The sequence below is a fragment of the Oncorhynchus nerka genome, linkage group LG18 (assembly GCF_034236695.1).
Source record: "Oncorhynchus nerka isolate Pitt River linkage group LG18, Oner_Uvic_2.0, whole genome shotgun sequence".
Classification (NCBI taxonomy): Eukaryota; Metazoa; Chordata; class Actinopteri; order Salmoniformes; family Salmonidae; genus Oncorhynchus; species Oncorhynchus nerka.
In genome coordinates, this window is record NC_088413.1 from 79285644 (window position 1) to 79305077 (window position 19434).

The 19434-nt window shown below is 44.9% G+C and overlaps 1 protein-coding gene across 1 annotated transcript in view; it reads right to left on the bottom strand.

Annotated features, from left to right (window-relative positions):
* The window catches only part of map4k5 (mitogen-activated protein kinase kinase kinase kinase 5), a 135389-nt gene that overhangs the window by 4730 nt on the left and 111225 nt on the right, over positions 1-19434 (bottom strand). The window contains exons 28-32 of the mRNA XM_065004374.1: positions 16778-16881; positions 14892-15069; positions 13643-13711; positions 9645-9737; positions 7687-7757 (exon numbers count right to left, since the gene is read on the bottom strand). Coding sequence (XP_064860446.1) covers positions 7687-7757; positions 9645-9737; positions 13643-13711; positions 14892-15069; positions 16778-16881 — 515 coding nt within the window. The remainder of the gene's footprint in view (positions 1-7686; positions 7758-9644; positions 9738-13642; positions 13712-14891; positions 15070-16777; positions 16882-19434) is intronic.

The following is a 19434-nucleotide window of genomic DNA, read 5'->3' on the forward strand; positions in this document are numbered from 1 at the left end:
ATTAATGAACACGGAAACATACACAGGGACATTGATGGAAACATACACAGGGACATTAATGAACATGGAAACATACACAGGGACATTAATGAACACGGAAACATACACAGGGACATTGATGGAAACATACACAGGGACATTAATGAACATGGAAACATACACAGGGACATTAATGAACACGGAAACATACACAGGGACATTGATGAACACGGAAACATACACGGGGACATTGATGGAAACATACACAGGGACATTAATGAACATGGAAACATACACAGGGACAATAATGGAAACATACACAGGGACAATAATGAGGAGCTACATGGAAACATACACAGGGACATTAATGAACATGGAAACATACACAGGGACATTAATGAACACGGAAACATACACAGGGACATTAATGAACATGGAAACATACACAGGGACATTAATGAACACGGAAACATACACAGGGACATTAATGAACATGTAAACATACACAGGGACATTAATGAACATGGAAACATACACGGGGGCATTAATGAACATGGAAACATACACAGGGACATTAATGGAAACATACACAGGGACATTAATGAACACGGAAACATACACAGGGACATTCATGAACACGGAAACATACACAGGGACATTGATGGAAACATACACAGGGACATTAATGAACACGGAAACATAGACAGGGACATTAATGAACACGGAAACATAGACAGGGACATTAATGAACATGGAAACATACACAGGGACATTAATGAACACGGAAACATACACAGGGACATTGATGGAAACATACACAGGGACATTAATGAACACGGAAACATACACAGGGACATTAATGAACACGGAAACATACACAGGGACATTAATGAACATGGAAACATACACAGGGACATTAATGAACACGGAAACATACACAGGGACATTGATGGAAACATACACAGGGACATTAATGAACACGGAAACATACACAGGGACATTAATGGAAACATACACAGGGACATTAATGAACACGGAAACATACACAGGGACATTGATGGAAACATACACAGGGACATTAATGAACACGGAAACATACACAGGGACATTGATGGAAACATACACAGGGACATTAATGAACATGGAAACATACACAGGGGCATTAATGAACACGGAAACATACACAGGGACATTGATGAACACGGAAACATACACGGGGACATTGATGGAAACATACACAGGGACATTAATGAACATGGAAACATACACAGGGACAATAATGGAAACATACACAGGGACAATAATGAGGAGCTACATGGAAACATACACAGGGACATTAATGAACATGGAAACATACACAGGGACATTAATGGAAACATACACAGGGACATTAATGAACACGGAAACATACACAGGGACATTAATGAACATGGAAACATACACAGGGACATTAATGAACATGGAAACATACACAGGGACATTAATGAACATGGAAACATACACAGGGACATTAATGAACATGGAAACATACACAGGGACATTAATGGAAACATACACAGGGACAATAATGAACACGGAAACATACACAGGGACAATAATGGAAACATACACAGGGACATTAATGGAAACATACACAGGGACATTAATGAACACGGAAACATACACAGGGACAATAATGGAAACATACACAGGGACATTAATGGAAACATACACAGGGACATTAATGAACACGGAAACATACACAGGGACAATAATGGAAACATACACAGGGACATTAATGAACATGGAAACATACACAGGGACAATAATGAACATGGAAACATACACAGGGACAATAATGAACACGGAAACATATACAGGGTCATTAATGAACATGGAAACATACACAGGGACATTGATGAACACGGAAACATACACAGGGACATTGATGAACATGGAAACATACACAGGGACATTGATGAGGAGCTACATGGAAACATACACAGGGACATTGATGAGAAACTACATGAAACATTAAACTGGTGCTTTTGCCCCAACACTCTACAAGGAGTCTTCATTTTCATGGTGAGCGATCTTATATTTCTCCATTACAGTCCATCCCATGATTACAGACAGACCTCAGTTGACCTCCCCATGACCCCAGTAGACCCCCAATAACCTCAGTAGACCCCCAGTAGACCCCCCATGACCCCAGTAGACCCCCATGACCCCAGTAGACCCCCTCCCAATGACCCCAGTAGACCCCCCCATGACCCCAGTAGACCCCCCCAATGAGCCCAGTAGACCCCCCCAATGAGCCCAGTAGACCCCCCATAACCTCAGTAGACCCCCCCAGTAGACCCCCCAATGAGCCCAGTAGACCCCCAATGAGCCCAGTAGACCCCCAATGAGCCCAGTAGACCCCCCATAACCTCAGTAGACCCCCAATAACCCCAGTAGACCCCCAATGAGCCCAGTAGACCCCAATGACCCCAGTAGACCCCCCCAATGAGCCCAGTAGACCCCCAATGAGCCCAGTAGACCCCCCATGACCCCAGTAGACCCCCCAATGACCCCAGTAGACCCCCGAATGACCCCAGTAGACCCCCCGAATGACCCCAGTAGACCCCCCCTGCCAACCGTAGGTTACTCTGCTTATCAGAGTTCAGATGGATTCAGTGTTTCGCTGCCTGCCTACATAGACGAGGCCAGGAGATAAAACCTCTGGGATCACACTCTGAGGCTAAGCTACATTAGGCTGTTTGTGTCTCTGTGTCCACCTGCAGGTAATGAAGTTGTCAACCTTTCACAGAGAGGATCTCATGTTAACCTGATCACCATGCACGCCACACACACTATAAAAGTCCAGAGATCACTGTGAGGTGAGGCATTCTGTTTTTATGATAGGGGATACCCAGGGTAGTCTTTTCACTGTTTCACACACACACACACACGCACGCATGCACGCACGCACGCACGCACGTGTATGACTGAGCTGAAATAAGGCTGTGTGTTGGCTGGGGGCTCAGCCCAGCGTTACAGTACAGTGTGTGTGTGCCAGGGCGGAGCACGACACGTTAGCCTGTCAAAATGTCAGATACCATGCAGTATTCATGTTCATCAGAAAATGAAACAGCTGCACAACAGAGGGTGAAGGTGGGCTGATCAATTATTCAGCCGCTCCGTCTCCTGTATGATTCAGTTGAAAAGCCTCCTTGAAGGAAAGCAGTGAAGGAGGGACAGGACATTAGTCTATTGATATGATGCCTGGTAGGCTGAACGCTTCAGCGGGTACATTTCCTAGCCACCTAAAGGCCTTGTTCTCCTCGTCATCAGGACCCCTGGGTAACCTTAACCAGAGGGGGTCTCTGTCCGGCTAAGGACTCCCTCACCTAGCATGTGTCACTGGTGGTCATGCCTCCTAGTACACAGTTATCTGATCTAGGGCTGTCTGACAAAAAAACAATGCATTGGTCGACATTTTTTAAAATGTGTATTTTTCCATATATAGACACACGATATGTGTTTTAATAAAATGTGACTACGTGCATTGAGCTTGTCTGATGCTTTAAGCTTACGGTTCGATGAAGTTAGACAAAATGCCTCAAGAGGGCGCCAGAAATCTAGATAACCAGAAAAAAAACAGAAAAAAACCCCCTGACCCAACTATTTTCCTCCCGGTCATTCCTGATGGATTTTACAGATTCCTCTCCTGAAGTTTCCGGTAAAAAGGCAACACGAGGAGTCGGTAACCTTTCTCATGTGGAATGCCAATTTATCTTACCATTTCTACCAATCTGCGTGCCAGTTATGGTTTTCGTCTGTACATTTTCATGAAAGTTTAGTTTAATTTAGAACATCTTCGTATCTCAAAATCATTGTCATGTGGTTCATCAAAATTACATCCCAAATGAAAACGATAAACCCAAAAAGTATCTTCCGTTACCAACGATGTAAAAATAGTCGACATAAAAGCCAACAAATAAAAACATGGCAGCCTGCAGGTAGACAATCTCCTGCTGAAAATAATGATCCTATAAATAACACTGGCTACACATGGCCTGTCTGGAAGGAACTGGAAACATTGTATCAACTATCAACCTAGTCCAGCCAAAGCTCATGCTAGAAAACTGGAAACATTGTATCAACTATCAACCTAGTCCAGCCAAAGCTCATGCTAGAAAACTGGAAACATTGTATCAACTATCAACCTAGTCCAGCCAAAGCTCATGCTAGAAAACTGGAAACATTGTATCAACTACCAACTTAGTCCAGCCAAAGCTCATGCTAGAAAACTGGAAACATTGTATCAACTATCAACCTAGTCCAGCCAAAGCTCATGCTAGAAAACTGGAAACATTGTATCAACTATCAACCTAGTCCAGCCAAAGCTCATGCTAGAAAACTGGAAACATTGTATCAACTATCAACCTAGTCCAGCCAAAGCTCATGCTAGAAAACTGGAAACATTGTATCAACTATCAACTTAGTCCAGCCAAAGCTCATGCTAGAAAACTGGAAACATTGTATCAACTATCAACTTAGTCCAGCCAAAGCTCATGCTAGAAAACTGGAAACATTGTATCAACTATCAACCTAGTCCAGCCAAAGCTCATGCTAGAAAACTGGAAACATTGTATCAACTATCAACTTAGTCCAGCCAAAGCTCATGCTAGAAAACTGGAAACATTGTATCAACTATCAACCTAGTCCAGCCAAAGCTCATGCTAGAAAACTGGAAACATTGTATCAACTATCAACCTAGTCCAGCCAAAGCTCATGCTAGAAAACTGGAAACATTGTATCAACTATCAACTTAGTCCAGCCAAAGCTCATGCTAGAAAACTGGAAACATTGTATCAACTATCAACCTAGTCCAGCCAAAGCTCATGCTAGAAAACTGGAAACATTGTATCAACTATCAACCTAGTCCAGCCAAAGCTCATGCTAGAAAACTGGAAACATTGTATCAACTATCAACTTAGTCCAGCCAAAGCTCATGCTAGAAAACTGGAAACATTGTATCAACTATCAACCTAGTCCAGCCAAAGCTCATGCTAGAAAACTGGAAACATTGTATCAACTATCAACCTAGTCCAGCCAAAGCTCATGCTAGAAAACTGGAAACATTGTATCAACTATCAACTTAGTCCAGCCAAAGCTCATGCTAGAAAACTGGAAACATTGTATCAACTATCAACTTAGTCCAGCCAAAGCTCATGCTAGAAAACTGGAAACATTGTATCAACTATCAACCTAGTCCAGCCAAAGCTCATGCTAGAAAACTGGAAACATTGTATCAACTATCAACCTAGTCCAGCCAAAGCTCATGCTAGAAAACTGGAAACATTGTATCAACTATCAACTTAGTCCAGCCAAAGCTCATGCTAGAAAACTGGAAACATTGTATCAACTATCAACCTAGTCCAGCCAAAGCTCATGCTAGAAAACTGGAAACATTGTATCAACTATCAACCTAGTCCAGCCAAAGCTCATGCTAGAAAACTGGAAACATTGTATCAACTATCAACTTAGTCCAGCCAAAGCTCATGCTAGAAAACTGGAAACATTGTATCAACTATCAACCTAGTCCAGCCAAAGCTCATGCTAGAAAACTGGAAACATTGTATCAACTATCAACCTAGTCCAGCCAAAGCTCATGCTAGAAAACTGGAAACATTGTATCAACTATCAACTTAGTCCAGCCAAAGCTCATGCTAGAAAACTGGAAACAAACTATCAACCTAGTCCAGCCAAAGCTCATGAAAACAACTATCAACCTAGTCCAGCCAAAGCTCATGCTAGAAAACATTGTATCAACTATCAACCTAGTCCAGCCAAAGCTCATGCTAGAAAACTGGAAACATTGTATCAACTATCAACCTAGTCCAGCCAAAGCTCATGCTAGAAAACTGGAAACATTGTATCAACTATCAACTTAGTCCAGCCAAAGCTCATGCTAGAAAACTGGAAACATTGTATCAACTATCAACCTAGTCCAGCCAAAGCTCATGCTAGAAAACTGGAAACATTGTATCAACTTAGTCCAGCCAAAGCTCATGCTAGAAAACTAGAAACATTGTATCAACTTAGTCCAGCCAAAGCTCATGCTATAAAACTAGAAACATTGTATCAACTTAGTCCAGCCAAAGCTCATGCTAGAAAACTGGAAACATTGTATCAAATGTATGGCCTGTCTGCAACCAACTTGAAACATTGTGTCAACTATTAACTTGGGTCCCTTGCAACATTGTAGAAAATATTCTGGACCCATTCAAATATTTCCTGTCCCAGTGAGCTCAAGGCAGACACAACTGTAGGATATTTGGGCAAGGGACGAGGAGCAATGTTTGACTTGGGCAGGAGTACCCAGCATCTCAAATGTTCTACTGCTCCTCCACCTAAAAATGTAAACAGTACCAGCACCCATAATGAGTACTGGAACCTATTTCAGTGCAAGTGAAGCAATCAGGAAGGCCTGCACTATGACATTTCCACCGGATCAGAGCATGACATTTTCCCCTTTCATGCTGAGTGGTTATCGAAAGGGAGAGAGAGAGCTGGAAAATATTATTCAAATACATTGGAGGAACTATTGTCATTCTCAATGGATGTAAAAAAAAGACACATTTTGTTTACTTGCTGTTTGAGATGAAGAAAACGATTACATTGAGAAGGTCCACAGCTCATTATTGGTGGTGCGTTAAGCCAATCAGAAACACCGTCAGATCCCCAAACGGACACGCACATACAGCGCATTCAGAAAGTATTCAAACCCCCTAGACTTTTCCCACATTTTGTTACGTTCTACAGCCTTATTCTAAAATGGATCAAATCGACACACAATACCCCATAATGACAAAGCAAAAACTAGATTTTAGACATTTTTGCAAATGTATGTATGTATATATGTATATATATATATATACACACTGCTCAAAATAAAGGGAACACTTAAACAACACAATGTAACTCCAAGTCAATCACACTTCTGTGAAATCAAACTGTCCACTTAGGAAGCAACACTGATTGACAATACATTTCACATGCTGTTGTGCAAATGGAATAGACAACAGGTGGAAATTATAGGCAATTAGCAAGACACCCCCAATAAAGGAGTGGTTCTGCAGGTGGTGACCACAGACCACTTCTCAGTTCCTATGCTTCCTGGCTCATGTTTTGGTCACTTTTGAATGCTGGCGGTGCTTTCACACTACCACAGAGACAGGAGTGTACACACTACCACAGAGACAGGAGTGTACACACTACCACAGAGACAGGAGTGTACACACTACCACAGAGACAGGAGTGTACACACTACCACAGAGACAGGAGTGTACACACTACCACAGAGACAGGAGTGTACACACTACCACAGAGACACACTACCACAGAGACAGGAGTGTACACACTACCACAGAGACGTACACACTACCGCAGAGACAGGAGCATACACACTACCGCAGAGACAGGAGCATACACACTACCACAGAGACAGGAGCATGCACACTACCACACTTCCCTGGAGACAGCCAACACCTAGCTAGTAGCTAACTCAGTCAGGGAAAACAACAGTATAGACCCGACTGCATTGTAGTCAGGTTTTGTTATAGCCACGATTATATTTAGACTCAGTCTGTTTGATTGACAATGTGTAGAATGTCTAGAGTGTGACAGTACGGTTACAGATGACCGAATGGTCCCCCCCCCACTAACGGTAACACCTACCTCGTTGGACTTGAAGCTCTTTCCCTGCATGCCGTGCTTCCAGAAGGCCAGAACACTGTCCTGAAGGCACACTGGAGCAGGAGGAGAGGAGACGTCAGTTATCATACTGTGTTATTGACTTGTTAATTGTTTACTTTGTTTAATTGTTTGTTTTACTCCATGTTTAACTCAGTGTTGTTGTTTACTCCATGTGTAACTCTGTGTTGTCTGTTCACACTGCTTTGCTTTATCTTGGCCAGGTCGCAGTTGTAAATGAGAACTTGTTCTCAACTAGCCTACCTGGTTAAATAAAGGTGTTCTCAACTAGCCTACCTGGTTAAATAAAGGTGTTCTCAACTAGCCTACCTGGTTAAATAAAGGTGTTCTCAACTAGCCTACCTGGTTAAATAAAGGTGTTCTCAACTAGCCTACCTGGTTAAATAAAGGTGTTCTCAACTAGCCTACCTGGTTAAATAAAGGTGTTCTCAACTAGCCTACCTGGTTAAATAAAGGTGTTCTCAACTAGCCTACCTGGTTAAATAAAGGTGTTAGCCTACCAACTAGCCTACCTGGTTAAATAAAGGTGTTCTCAACTAGCCTACCTGGTTAAATAAAGGTGTTCTCAACTAGCCTACCTGGTTAAATAAAGGTGTTCTCAACTGGCCTACCTGGTTAAATAAAGGTGTTCTCAACTAGCCTACCTGGTTAAATAAAGGTGTTCTCAACTAGCCTACCTGGTTAAATAAAGGTGTTCTCAACTAGCCTACCTGGTTAAATAAAGGTGTTCTCAACTAGCCTACCTGGTTAAATAAAGGTGTTCTCAACTAGCCTACCTGGTTAAATAAAGGTGTTCTCAACTAGCCTACCTGGTTAAATAAAGGTGTTCTCAACTAGCCTACCTGGTTAAATAAAGGTGTTCTCAACTAGCCTACCTGGTTAAATAAAGGTGTTCTCAACTAGCCTACCTGGTTAAATAAAGGTGTTCTCAACTAGCCTACCTGGTTAAATAAAGGTGTTCTCAACTAGCCTACCTGGTTAAATAAAGGTGTTCTCAACTAGCCTACCTGGTTAAATAAAGGTGTTCTCAACTAGCCTACCTGGTTAAATAAAGGTGTTCTCAACTAGCCTACCTGGTTAAATAAAGGTGTTCTCAACTAGCCTACCTGGTTAAATAAAGGTGAAGAAAAAAAATAAAATGTGTAATTATTACAGGGTTTATTATACAAAAAGTAGAACACAGTCACTGGAAGAGAAGGGAGAGGAATGTATAGGACAGGGAGCAGCAATCATCATACATATTAATATACACATTGGTGGACGTTGACATTAAAGGATGCACAGTATTGAAGGGTAGTGGGATGTGAATACAAACCATAACCCTAGTATAAGACTGACACGTTACAAGCCCCTCCCCCTACTGGCGTTACAAGCCCCTCCCCCTCAGAAACAGCCGTAACCCACTGGCGTTACAAGCCCCTCCCCCTACTGGCGTTACAAGCCCCTCCCCCTCAGAAACAGCAGTAACCCACTGGCGTTACAAGCCCCTCCCCCTCAGAAACAGCGGTAACCCACTGACGTTACAAGCCCCTCCCCCTCAGAAACAGCGGTAACCCACTGGCGTTACAAACCCCTCCCCCTCAGAAACAGCGATAACCCACTGGCGTTACAAGCCCCTCCCCATCAGAAACAGCGGTAACCCACTGACGTTACAAGCCCCTCCCCCTCAGAAACAGCGGTAACCCACTGACGTTACAAGCCCCTCCCCTCAGAAACAGCGGTAACCCACTGATGTTACAAGCCCCTCCCCTCAGAAACAGCCGTAACCCACTGACGTTACAAGCCCCTCCCCTCAGAAACAGCTGTAACCTACTGGCGTTACAAGCCCCGCCCCCTACTGGCGTTACAAGCCCCGCCCCCTACTGGCGTTACGAGGTAGGTGTTACAGTAGTAGGTGAATCATATTAAAGAGTTCATCTTACCAACGGATCCAATGGCGAAGTCAAAGCTGAGCTCCGAGGCTAGCTTCTTGTTAGACTTTAATCTTCCCATGAGGTTCACAATCTTTAGATTTTCTAGAATAAAAAAATAAAAATAGGATAGAGCTTTTTGAATAGTGGCTGGATTTTAAAAATAACAACAGTTCCTAATTTACGAGGATATCACAGTGTCTGTTCTCAGCTGCTACGATCTTTCACGGTTCCTGAAATGAGTAAAAGAGAACTGTCCTAATAATGCTCGGTGATCTTAGAACGAGCTGTAAAAGACTAAAACTAGAGGAGAGGGTGTCGCTGCCTGAGATTAAAGCTCTGGTAGAGGAGACTAAAACTAGAGGGTGTCGCTGTCTGAGATTAAAGCTCTGGTAGAGGAGACTAAAACTAGAGGGTGTCGCTGTCTGAGATTAAAGCTCTGGTAGAGGAGACTAAAACTAGAGGAGAGGGTGTCGCTGTCTGAGATTAAAGCTCTGGTAGAGGAGACTAAAACTAGAGGGGAGAGTGTCGCTGTCTGAGATTAAAGCTCTGGTAGAGGAGACTAAAACTAGAGGGGAGGGTGTCGCTGTCTGAGATTAAAGCTCTGATAGAGGAGACTAAAACTAGAGGGGAGAGTGTCGCTGTCTGAGATTAAAGCTCTGATAGAGGAGACTAAAACTAGAGGGGAGGGTGTCGCTGTCTGAGATTAAAGCTCTGATAGAGGAGACTAAAACTAGAGGGTGTCGCTGTCTGAGATTAAAGCTCTGGTAGAGGACACTAAAACTAGAGGAGAGGGTGTCGCTGTCTGAGATTAAAGCTCTGGTAGAGGAGACTAAATCTAGAGGGGAGGGTGTCGCTGTCTGAGATTAAAGCTCTGATAGAGGAGACTAAAACAAGAGGAGAGGGTGTCGCTGTCTGAGATTAAAGCTCTGATAGAGGAGACTAAAACTAGAGGGTGTCGCTGTCTGAGATTAAAGCTCTGGTAGAGGAGACAAACTGGAGGAGAGGGTGTCATTGTCTGAGATTAAAGCTCTGATAGAGGAGACAAACTGGAGGAGAGGGTGTCGTTGTCTGAGATTAAAGCTCTGATAGAGGAGACAAACTGGAGGAGAGGGTGTCGTTGTCTGAGATTAAAGCTCTGATAGAGGAGACAAACTGGAGGAGAGGGTGTCGTTGTCTGAGATTAAAGCTCTGATAGAGGAGACAAACTGGAGGAGAGGGTGTCGTTGTCTGAGATTAAAGCTCTGATAGAGGAGACAAACTGGAGGAGAGGGTGTCGCCGTCTGAGATTAAAGCTCTGATAGAGGAGACAAACTGGAGGAGAGGGTGTCGTTGTCTGAGATTAAAGCTCTGATAGAGGAGACAAACTGGAGGAGAGGGTGTCGCCGTCTGAGATTAAAGCTCTGATAGAGGAGACTAAAACTAGAGGGTGTCGCTGTCTGAGATTAAAGCTCTGATAGAGGAGACTAAAACTAGAGGGTGTCGCTGTCTGAGATTAAAGCTCTGATAGAGGAGACAAACTGGAGGAGAGGGTGTCGCTGTCTGAGATTAAAGCTCTGATAGAGGAGACAAACTGGAGGAGAGGGTGTCGCTGTCTGAGATTAAAGCTCTGATAGAGGAGACAAACTGGAGGAGAGGGTGTCGCTGTCTGAGATTAAAGCTCTGGTAGAGGAGACTAAAACTAGAGGGTGTCGCTGTCTGAGATTAAAGCTCTGGTAGAGGAGACTAAAACTAGAGGGGAGAGTGTCGCTGTCTGAGATTAAAGCTCTGGTAGAGGAGACTAAAACTAGAGGGGAGGGTGTCGCTGTCTGAGATTAAAGCTCTGGTAGAGGAGACTAAAACTAGAGGGTGTCGCTGTCTGAGATTAAAGCTCTGGTAGAGGAGACTAAATCTAGAGGAGAGGGTGTCGCTGTCTGAGATTAAAGCTCTGATAGAGGAGACAAACTGGAGGAGAGGGTGTCGTTGTCTGAGATTAAAGCTCTGATAGAGGAGACAAACTGGAGGAGAGGGTGTCGCTGTCTGAGATTAAAGCTCTGGTAGAGGAGACTAAAACTAGAGGGTGTCGCTGTCTGAGATTAAAGCTCTGGTAGAGGAGACTAAAACTAGAGTGTGTCACTGTCTGAGACTAAAGCTCTGATAGAGGAGACAAACTGGAGGAGAGGGTGTCGCTGTCTGAGATTAAAGCTCTGGTAGAGGAGACTAAAACTAGAGGAGAGGGTGTCGCTGTCTGAGATTAAAGCTCTGGTAGAGGAGACTAAAACTAGAGGAGAGGGTGTCGCTGTCTGAGATTAAAGCTCTGATAGAGGAGACTAAAACAAGAGGAGAGGGTGTCGCTGTCTGAGATTAAAGCTCTGATAGAGGAGACTAAAACTAGAGGGTGTCGCTGTCTGAGATTAAAGCTCTGGTAGAGGAGACTAAAACAAGAGGAGAGGGTGTCGCTGTCTGAGATTAAAGCTCTGATAGAGGAGACTAAAACAAGAGGGAAGGGTGTCGCTGTCTGAGATTAAAGCTCTGATAGAGGAGACTAAAACTAGAGGGTGTCGCTGTCTGAGATTAAAGCTCTGGTAGAGGAGACTAAATCTAGAGGAGAGGGTGTCGCTGTCTGAGATTAAAGCTCTGATAGAGGAGACAAACTGGAGGAGAGGGTGTCGTTGTCTGAGATTAAAGCTCTGATAGAGGAGACAAACTGGAGGAGAGGGTGTCGCTGTCTGAGATTAAAGCTCTGGTAGAGGAGACTAAAACTAGAGGGTGTCGCTGTCTGAGATTAAAGATCTGGTAGAGGAGACTAAAACTAGAGGGTGTCGCTGTCTGAGATTAAAGCTCTGGTAGAGGAGACTAAAACAAGAGGAGAGGGTGTCGCTGTCTGAGATTAAAGCTCTGATAGAGGAGACTAAAACTAGAGGGGAGGGTGTCGCTGTCTGAGATTAAAGCTCTGATAGAGGAGACTAAAACTAGAGGGGAGGGTGTCGCTGTCTGAGATTAAAGCTCTGGTAGAGGAAAATGTTGTTGACCGTCTTGATTGTTTTAGAGGAACTTTCATGAGAAAAGAAAAAATGTTTAATGGAAAACCAGATGTTTTAGGTTTCGTTATAGTGAAACGTCAAATCTGGTCTTAATTTTGACAAATCGATGCACAAGTGATATATTTTGGTCTTTTAGTAGTAAATCTCTTTTAGCCCCTAGCAGTTAAGCTCTACCATTGAAATCGTGATGGAGAGGCACTATGCCATCTCAAAGTAGAGGTTCAGTATGTAATCGACTCCCTTCTAGATGTGCTGGGTGGTACCACCTCAAGGGAGGGGCTCAGTATGTAATCGACTCCCTTCTAGATGTGCTGGGTGGTACCACCTCAAGGGAGGGGCTCAGTATGTAATCGACTCCCTTCTAGATGTGCTGGGTGGTACCACCTCAAGGGAGGGGTTCAGTATGTAATCGACTCCCTTCTAGATTTGCTGGGTGGTACCACCTCAAGGGAGGGGTTCAGTATGTAATCGACTCCCTTCTAGATGTGCTGGGTGGTACCACCTCAAGGGAGGGGCTCAGTATGTAATCGACTCCCTTCTAGATGTGCTGGGTGGTACCACCTCTAGGGAGGGGTTCAGTATGTAATCGACTCCCTTCTAGATGTGCTGGGTGGTACCACCTCAAGGGAGGGGTTCAGTATGTAATCGACTCCCTTCTAGATGTCCTCGAAAAAAAAGAAAGAAGAGGTTTCTAACCTCAAGGGTCTTTTCCTGGTTAAATAAATCAAATAATGACTGAAGGGCAAACAATTAACAGCATGTCTACTTTCACAGTGCAGGACTCGTTAGACTGAAAGGGAGTCCCAAATGGCTCACTTTTCCCTATGTAGTGCACTTTCCTATGGGCCCTGGTCAAAAGTAGTGCACTACCAGCCCTATGGGCCCTGGTCAAAAGTAGTGCACTACATAGGGAATAGGGTGCCATTTGGGATGCAAACAAAGTGCAGGAAGTCTGACCCTCTGTGGGGGTCAGAGGTCATTACTTACTGTCCAGGCACACGAGCACGGTGTCCCTCTCCAGCTGGGTCACATGGATGGCATCCACTGCTTGGCCAGCTAAGGGGAAGACACACAGAAAATAATGGTTAGCATAAAGACATCCCCTACTGGAATCCAGAAATACATCAACATAGGAGGAGGTGTTTTCAATGTGAACATACAGTATGAATCCAGGGTTGTGTTCACGGTTTTAAAAACGACACGCTTGAAAGCGACAGAAAATTAAGCATTTTCAGGTAGTCGAGATCATCCCTCCAAGATTCCGTTTTCTTCCGTTTGGTGTCTATTGACATTACAACAATTGACTAATCTCAGTGAACCAGGAGGAGCCAGAGTTGAGGACGATCGTCTCTGTGTAGATCTAGCTAGCTTCGTAGCATATACCACTCAGGAGGAGCCAGAGTTGAGGACGATCGTCTCTGTGTAGATCTAGCTAGCTTCGTAGCATACCACTCAGGAGGAGCCAGAGTTGAGGACGATAGTCTCTGTGTAGATCTAGCTAGCTTCGTAGCATACCACTCAGGAGGAGCCAGAGTTGAGGACGATAGTCTCTGTGTAGATCTAGCTAGCTTCGTAGCATACCACTCAGGAGGAGCCAGAGTTGAGGACGATCGTCTCTGTGTAGATCTAGCTAGCTTCGTAGCATACCACTCAGGAGGAGCCAGAGTTGAGGACGATAGTCTCTGTGTAGATCTAGCTAGCTTCGTAGCATACCACTCAGGAGGAGCCAGAGTTGAGGACGATAGTCTCTGTGTAGATCTAGCTAGCTTCGTAGCATACCACTCAGGAGGAGCCAGAGTTGAGGACGATAGTCTCTGTGTAGATCTAGCTAGCTTCGTAGCATACCACTCAGGAGGAGCCAGAGTTGAGGACGATAGTCTCTGTGTAGATCTAGCTAGCTTCGTAGCATACCACTCAGGAGGAGCCAGAGTTGAGGACGATAGTCTCTGTGTAGATCTAGCTAGCTTCGTAGCATACCACTCAGGAGGAGCCAGAGTTGAGGACGATAGTCTCTGTGTAGATCTAGCTAGCTTCGTAGCATACCACTCAGGAGGAGCCAGAGTTGAGGACGATAGTCTCTGTGTAGATCTAGCTAGCTTCGTAGCATACCACTCAGGAGGAGCCAGAGTTGAGGACGATAGTCTCTGTGTAGATCTAGCTAGCTTCGTAGCATACCACTCAGGAGGAGCCAGAGTTGAGGACAATAGTCTCTGTGTAGTGTGTGTTAGTTCCTTACTTGATCCCATCTCAGTGAACCAGGAAGAGCAGGAGTTGAGGTTGATGGTCTCAAAGCGAACCACCTGGCCTGGCTCCGTGGCCTGGCTGACAGCTATACACACCATGGGGTATTCCTGCTCTGGAACCACCAACATCTCAAACACCTTCAGAGGGCTGGGTAGGGGGAAGTCAAAGTGCTGAGGGACAAAAGAGACAGAGAGAGAGACAGAGAGAGAGACAGAGACAGAGAGAAAGAAAGAGAAAGAGGAGGATGAGGGTCTCTGGAAGTAATGTTGTGGAGGTAAAGTGGGTTCTAATACCACAGTATTTCAGTCATATTGTAAATGAAATAATATGGATGCTATAGCAATTTTCTAGGCAGAGAACTCCCATTCTCTTTCTCCATTAGCCTGCTCCTGAGCATGGACGTTAGCTGAATGGAACATAGCTTGTGTGTTTGTTTCTAAGGAGTCCTTCTATAATATGAATTATGACTTGTTTTGAAACCAATGCTGTTGTTCACAGAATACAACCTACTGTAGACCTGGGATAACTAGTCAAGTCCCGGTCCCTATGGCTCAAGTCCCGGTCCCTATGGCTCAAGTCCCGGTCCCTATGGCTCAAGTCCCGGTCCCTATGGCTCAAGTCCCGGTCCTATGGCTCAACTCCCGGTCCCTATGGCTCAAGTCCCGGTCCCTATGGCTCAAGTCCCGGTCCCTATGGCTCAAGTCCCGGTCCCTATGGCTCAAGTCCCGGTCCCTATGGCTCAAGTCCCGGTCCCTATGGCTCAAGTCCTGGTCCCCCGCGCTCAAGTCCTGGTCCCCCGCGCTCAAGTCCTGGTCCCCCGCGCTCAAGTCCTGGTCCCTATGGCTCAAGTCCTGGTCCCCGCGCTCAAGTCCTGGTCCCCGCGCTCAAGTCCTGGTCCCCGCGCTCAAGTCCCGGTCCCTATGGCTCAAGTCCCGGTCCCTATGGCTCAAGTCCCGGTCCCTATGGCTCAAGTCCCGGTCCCTATGGCTCAAGTCCCGGTCCCTATGGCTCAAGTCCCGGTCCCCCGCGCTCAAGTCCCGGTTCCCCGCGCTCAAGTCCCGGTCCCCCGCGCTCAAGTCCCGGTCCCCCGCGCTCAAGTCCCGGTCCCTATGGCTCAAGTCCCGGTCCCCAGCGCTCAAGTCCCGGTCCCCCGCGCTCAAGTCCCGGTCCCCCGCGCTCAAGTCCCGGTCCCCCGCGCTCAAGTCCCGGTCCTATGGCTCAAGTCCCGGTCCCTATGGCTCAAGTCCCGGTCCCTATGGCTCAAGTCCCGGTCCCTATGGCTCAAGTCCCGGTCCCTATGGCTCAAGTCCCGGTCCCTATGGCTCAAGTCCCGGTCCCCGCGCTCAAGGTGGGGCCATTCGACTGCAGGTGGGGCCATTCGACTACAGGTGGTGCCATTCGACTGCAGGTGGGGCCATTCGACTACAGGTGGGGCCATTCGACTACAGGTGGGGCCATTCGACTACAGGTGGGGCCATTCGACTGCAGGTGGGGCCATTCGACTGCAGGTGGGGCCATTCGACTGCAGGTGGGGCCATTCGACTACAGGTGGGGGTCATTCGACTACAGGTGGGGCCATTCGACTACAGGTGGGGGTCATTCGACTACAGGTGGGGCCATTCGACTACAGGTGGGGCCATCCGACTACAGGTGGGGGTCATTCGACTACAGGTGGGGGTCATTCGACTACAGGTGGGGGTCATTCGACTACAGGTGGGGGTCATTCGACTACAGGTGGGGGGTCATTCGACTGCAGGTGGGGCCATTCGACTACAGGTGGGGGGTCATTCTACTGCAGGTGGGGCCATTCGACTACAGGTGGGGGGTCATTCGACTGCAGGTGGGGCCATTCGACTACAGACTAGATGAGGGACTGACCTTGATGAGCATGAACCTCTGCATGGGCTCGTACCACTGTAGCAGGACTATCCCAGACTGCAGCGCTCCACACAGGTACTTATGGCCCGTGTAGGGGTTCCTCACTGTGAGCGGAGAGAGAGATGTGATTACTGTAAATAATGTATGCACTCACTACACTGCAAGTTACTTTAAATCACAGCGTCTGCAAAGTGGCACATACACGGAGTAGACAAAACATTAGGAACACCTGCTCTTTCCATGACAGACTGACCGACCTGGGTGAATGATCTAGGATCCCTTATTGAGGTCATCTGTTAAATCCACTTCTATCAGTGTAGATGAAGGGGAGGCGACATGTAGATGAAGGGGAGGAGACATGTAGATGAAGGGGAGGAGACATGTAGATGAAGGGGAGGAGACATGTAGATGAAGGGGAGGAGATATGTAGATTAAGGGGAGGAGACATGTAGATGAAGGGGAGGAGACATGTAGATGAAGGGGAGGAGACATGTAGATGAAGCGGAGGAGACATGTAGATGACGGGGAGGAGATATGTAGATGAAGGGGAGGAGACAGGTTAAAGAAGGATTTTTAAGCCTTGAGATGGATTCAGAATGCGTGCCATTCAGAGGGTGAACGGACAAGACCAAATCATTAAGAACAGGGCATGGTAGATGCCAGGCGCGCCGGTTTGTGTCAAGAACTGCAATGCTGCTGGGTTTTAATCACACTCAACAGTTTCCTGTGTGTATCAAGAACGGTCCACCACCCAAAGGACATCCAGCCAACCTGACACAACTGTGAGAAGCATTGGAGTCAACATGGGCCAGCATCCCTGTGGAACGCTTTCGACACCTTGTAGAGTCCCATGTCCCGATGAATTGAGGCTGTTCTGAGGGCAAAAGAGGATGCAACTCAATATTAAGAAGGTGTTCCTAATGTTTTGTACACTGTGTATACAGTTGCAAGAAAAAGTATGTGAACCTTTTGGAATTACCTGGATCTCCGCATAAATTGGTCATAAAATGTTGATCTGATCTTCATCTTAGTCACAACAATAGACAAACACAGTCTGCTTAAACTAATAACAGACAAATTATTGTATTTTTCTTGTCTATATTGAAAACATAATGTAAACATTCACAGTGTAGGTTGGAAAAAGTATGTGAACCTTCTAGGCTAATGACTTCTCCAAAAGCGAATTGAAGTCAGGAGTCAGACTGCAAGAGCACAGAGCAGAATGCTCAATGAGGTTAAGAAGAATCCTAGTGTGTCAGCTAAAGACTTACAGAAATCTCTGGAACATGCTAACATCTCTGTCGACGAGTCTACGATACATAAAACGAGAATGGTGGTCATGGGAGGACACCACGGAAGAAGCCACTGCTGTCCAAAAAAACATTGCTGCACGTCTGAAGTTTGCGAAAGTGCACCTGGATGTTCCACAGAGCAACTGGCAAAATATTATGTGGACAGATGAAACTACAGTTGAGTTGTTTGGAAGGAAAACACAACACTATGTGTGGAGAGAAAAAAAAGGCACAGCACAGCACACCAACATCAAAACCTCATCCCAACTGTAAAGTCTGGTGGAGGGAGCATCATGGTTTGGGGCTGCTTTGCTGCCTCAGGGCCTGGACTGCTTGCTATCATCAATGGGAAAAATACATTCCCAAGTTTATCAAGATATTTTTCAGGAGAATGTAAGGCTATCTGTCCGCCAATTGAAGCTCAACAGAAGTTGTGTGAGGCCACAGGACAACGACCCAAAACACAGAAGTAAATCAACAACAGAATGGCTTCAACAGAAGACTATACACCTTCTGGAGTGGCTCAGTCAGAGTCCTGACCTCAACCTGATTGAGATGCTGTGGCATGACCTCAAGAGAGCAGTTCACACCAGACATCCCAAGAATATTGCTGAACTAAAACAGTTTTGTAAAGAGGAATGGTCCAAAATTCCTCCTGACCGTTGTGCAGGTCTGATCCATAACTACAGAACACGTTTGGTTGAGGTTATTGCTGCCAAAGGAGGGTCAACCAGTTATTAAATCCAAGGGTTCACATACTTTTCCCACCCTGCACTGTGAATGTTTACACAGTGTGTTCAATAAAGACATGAAAACTTATAATTGTTTGTGTGTTATTAGTTTAAGCAGGTTGTGTTTGTCTACTGTTGTGACTTAGATGAAGACCAGATAACATGTTCTGACCAATGTATGCAGATATGACCAATGTATGCAGATATGACCACTGTATGCAGATATGACCACTGTATGCAGATATGACCAATGTATGCAGATATGACCAATGTATGCAGATATGACCAATGTATGCAGATATGACCAATGTATGCAGATATGACCAATGTATGCAGATATGACCAATGTATGCAGAAATCCAGGTAATTAATAATAATATTATTATAAATAATAAATAATAATAAATAATAATAATAAATAATAATAATAATAAATAATAATAAATAATAATAATAAATAATAATAATAAATAATAATAAATAATAATAATAATAAATAATAATAAATAATAATAAATAATAATAATAAATAATAATAATAATAATAAATAATAATAAATAATAATAAATAATAATAATAATAAATAATAATAAATAATAATAAATAATAATAATAAATAATAATAAAATAATA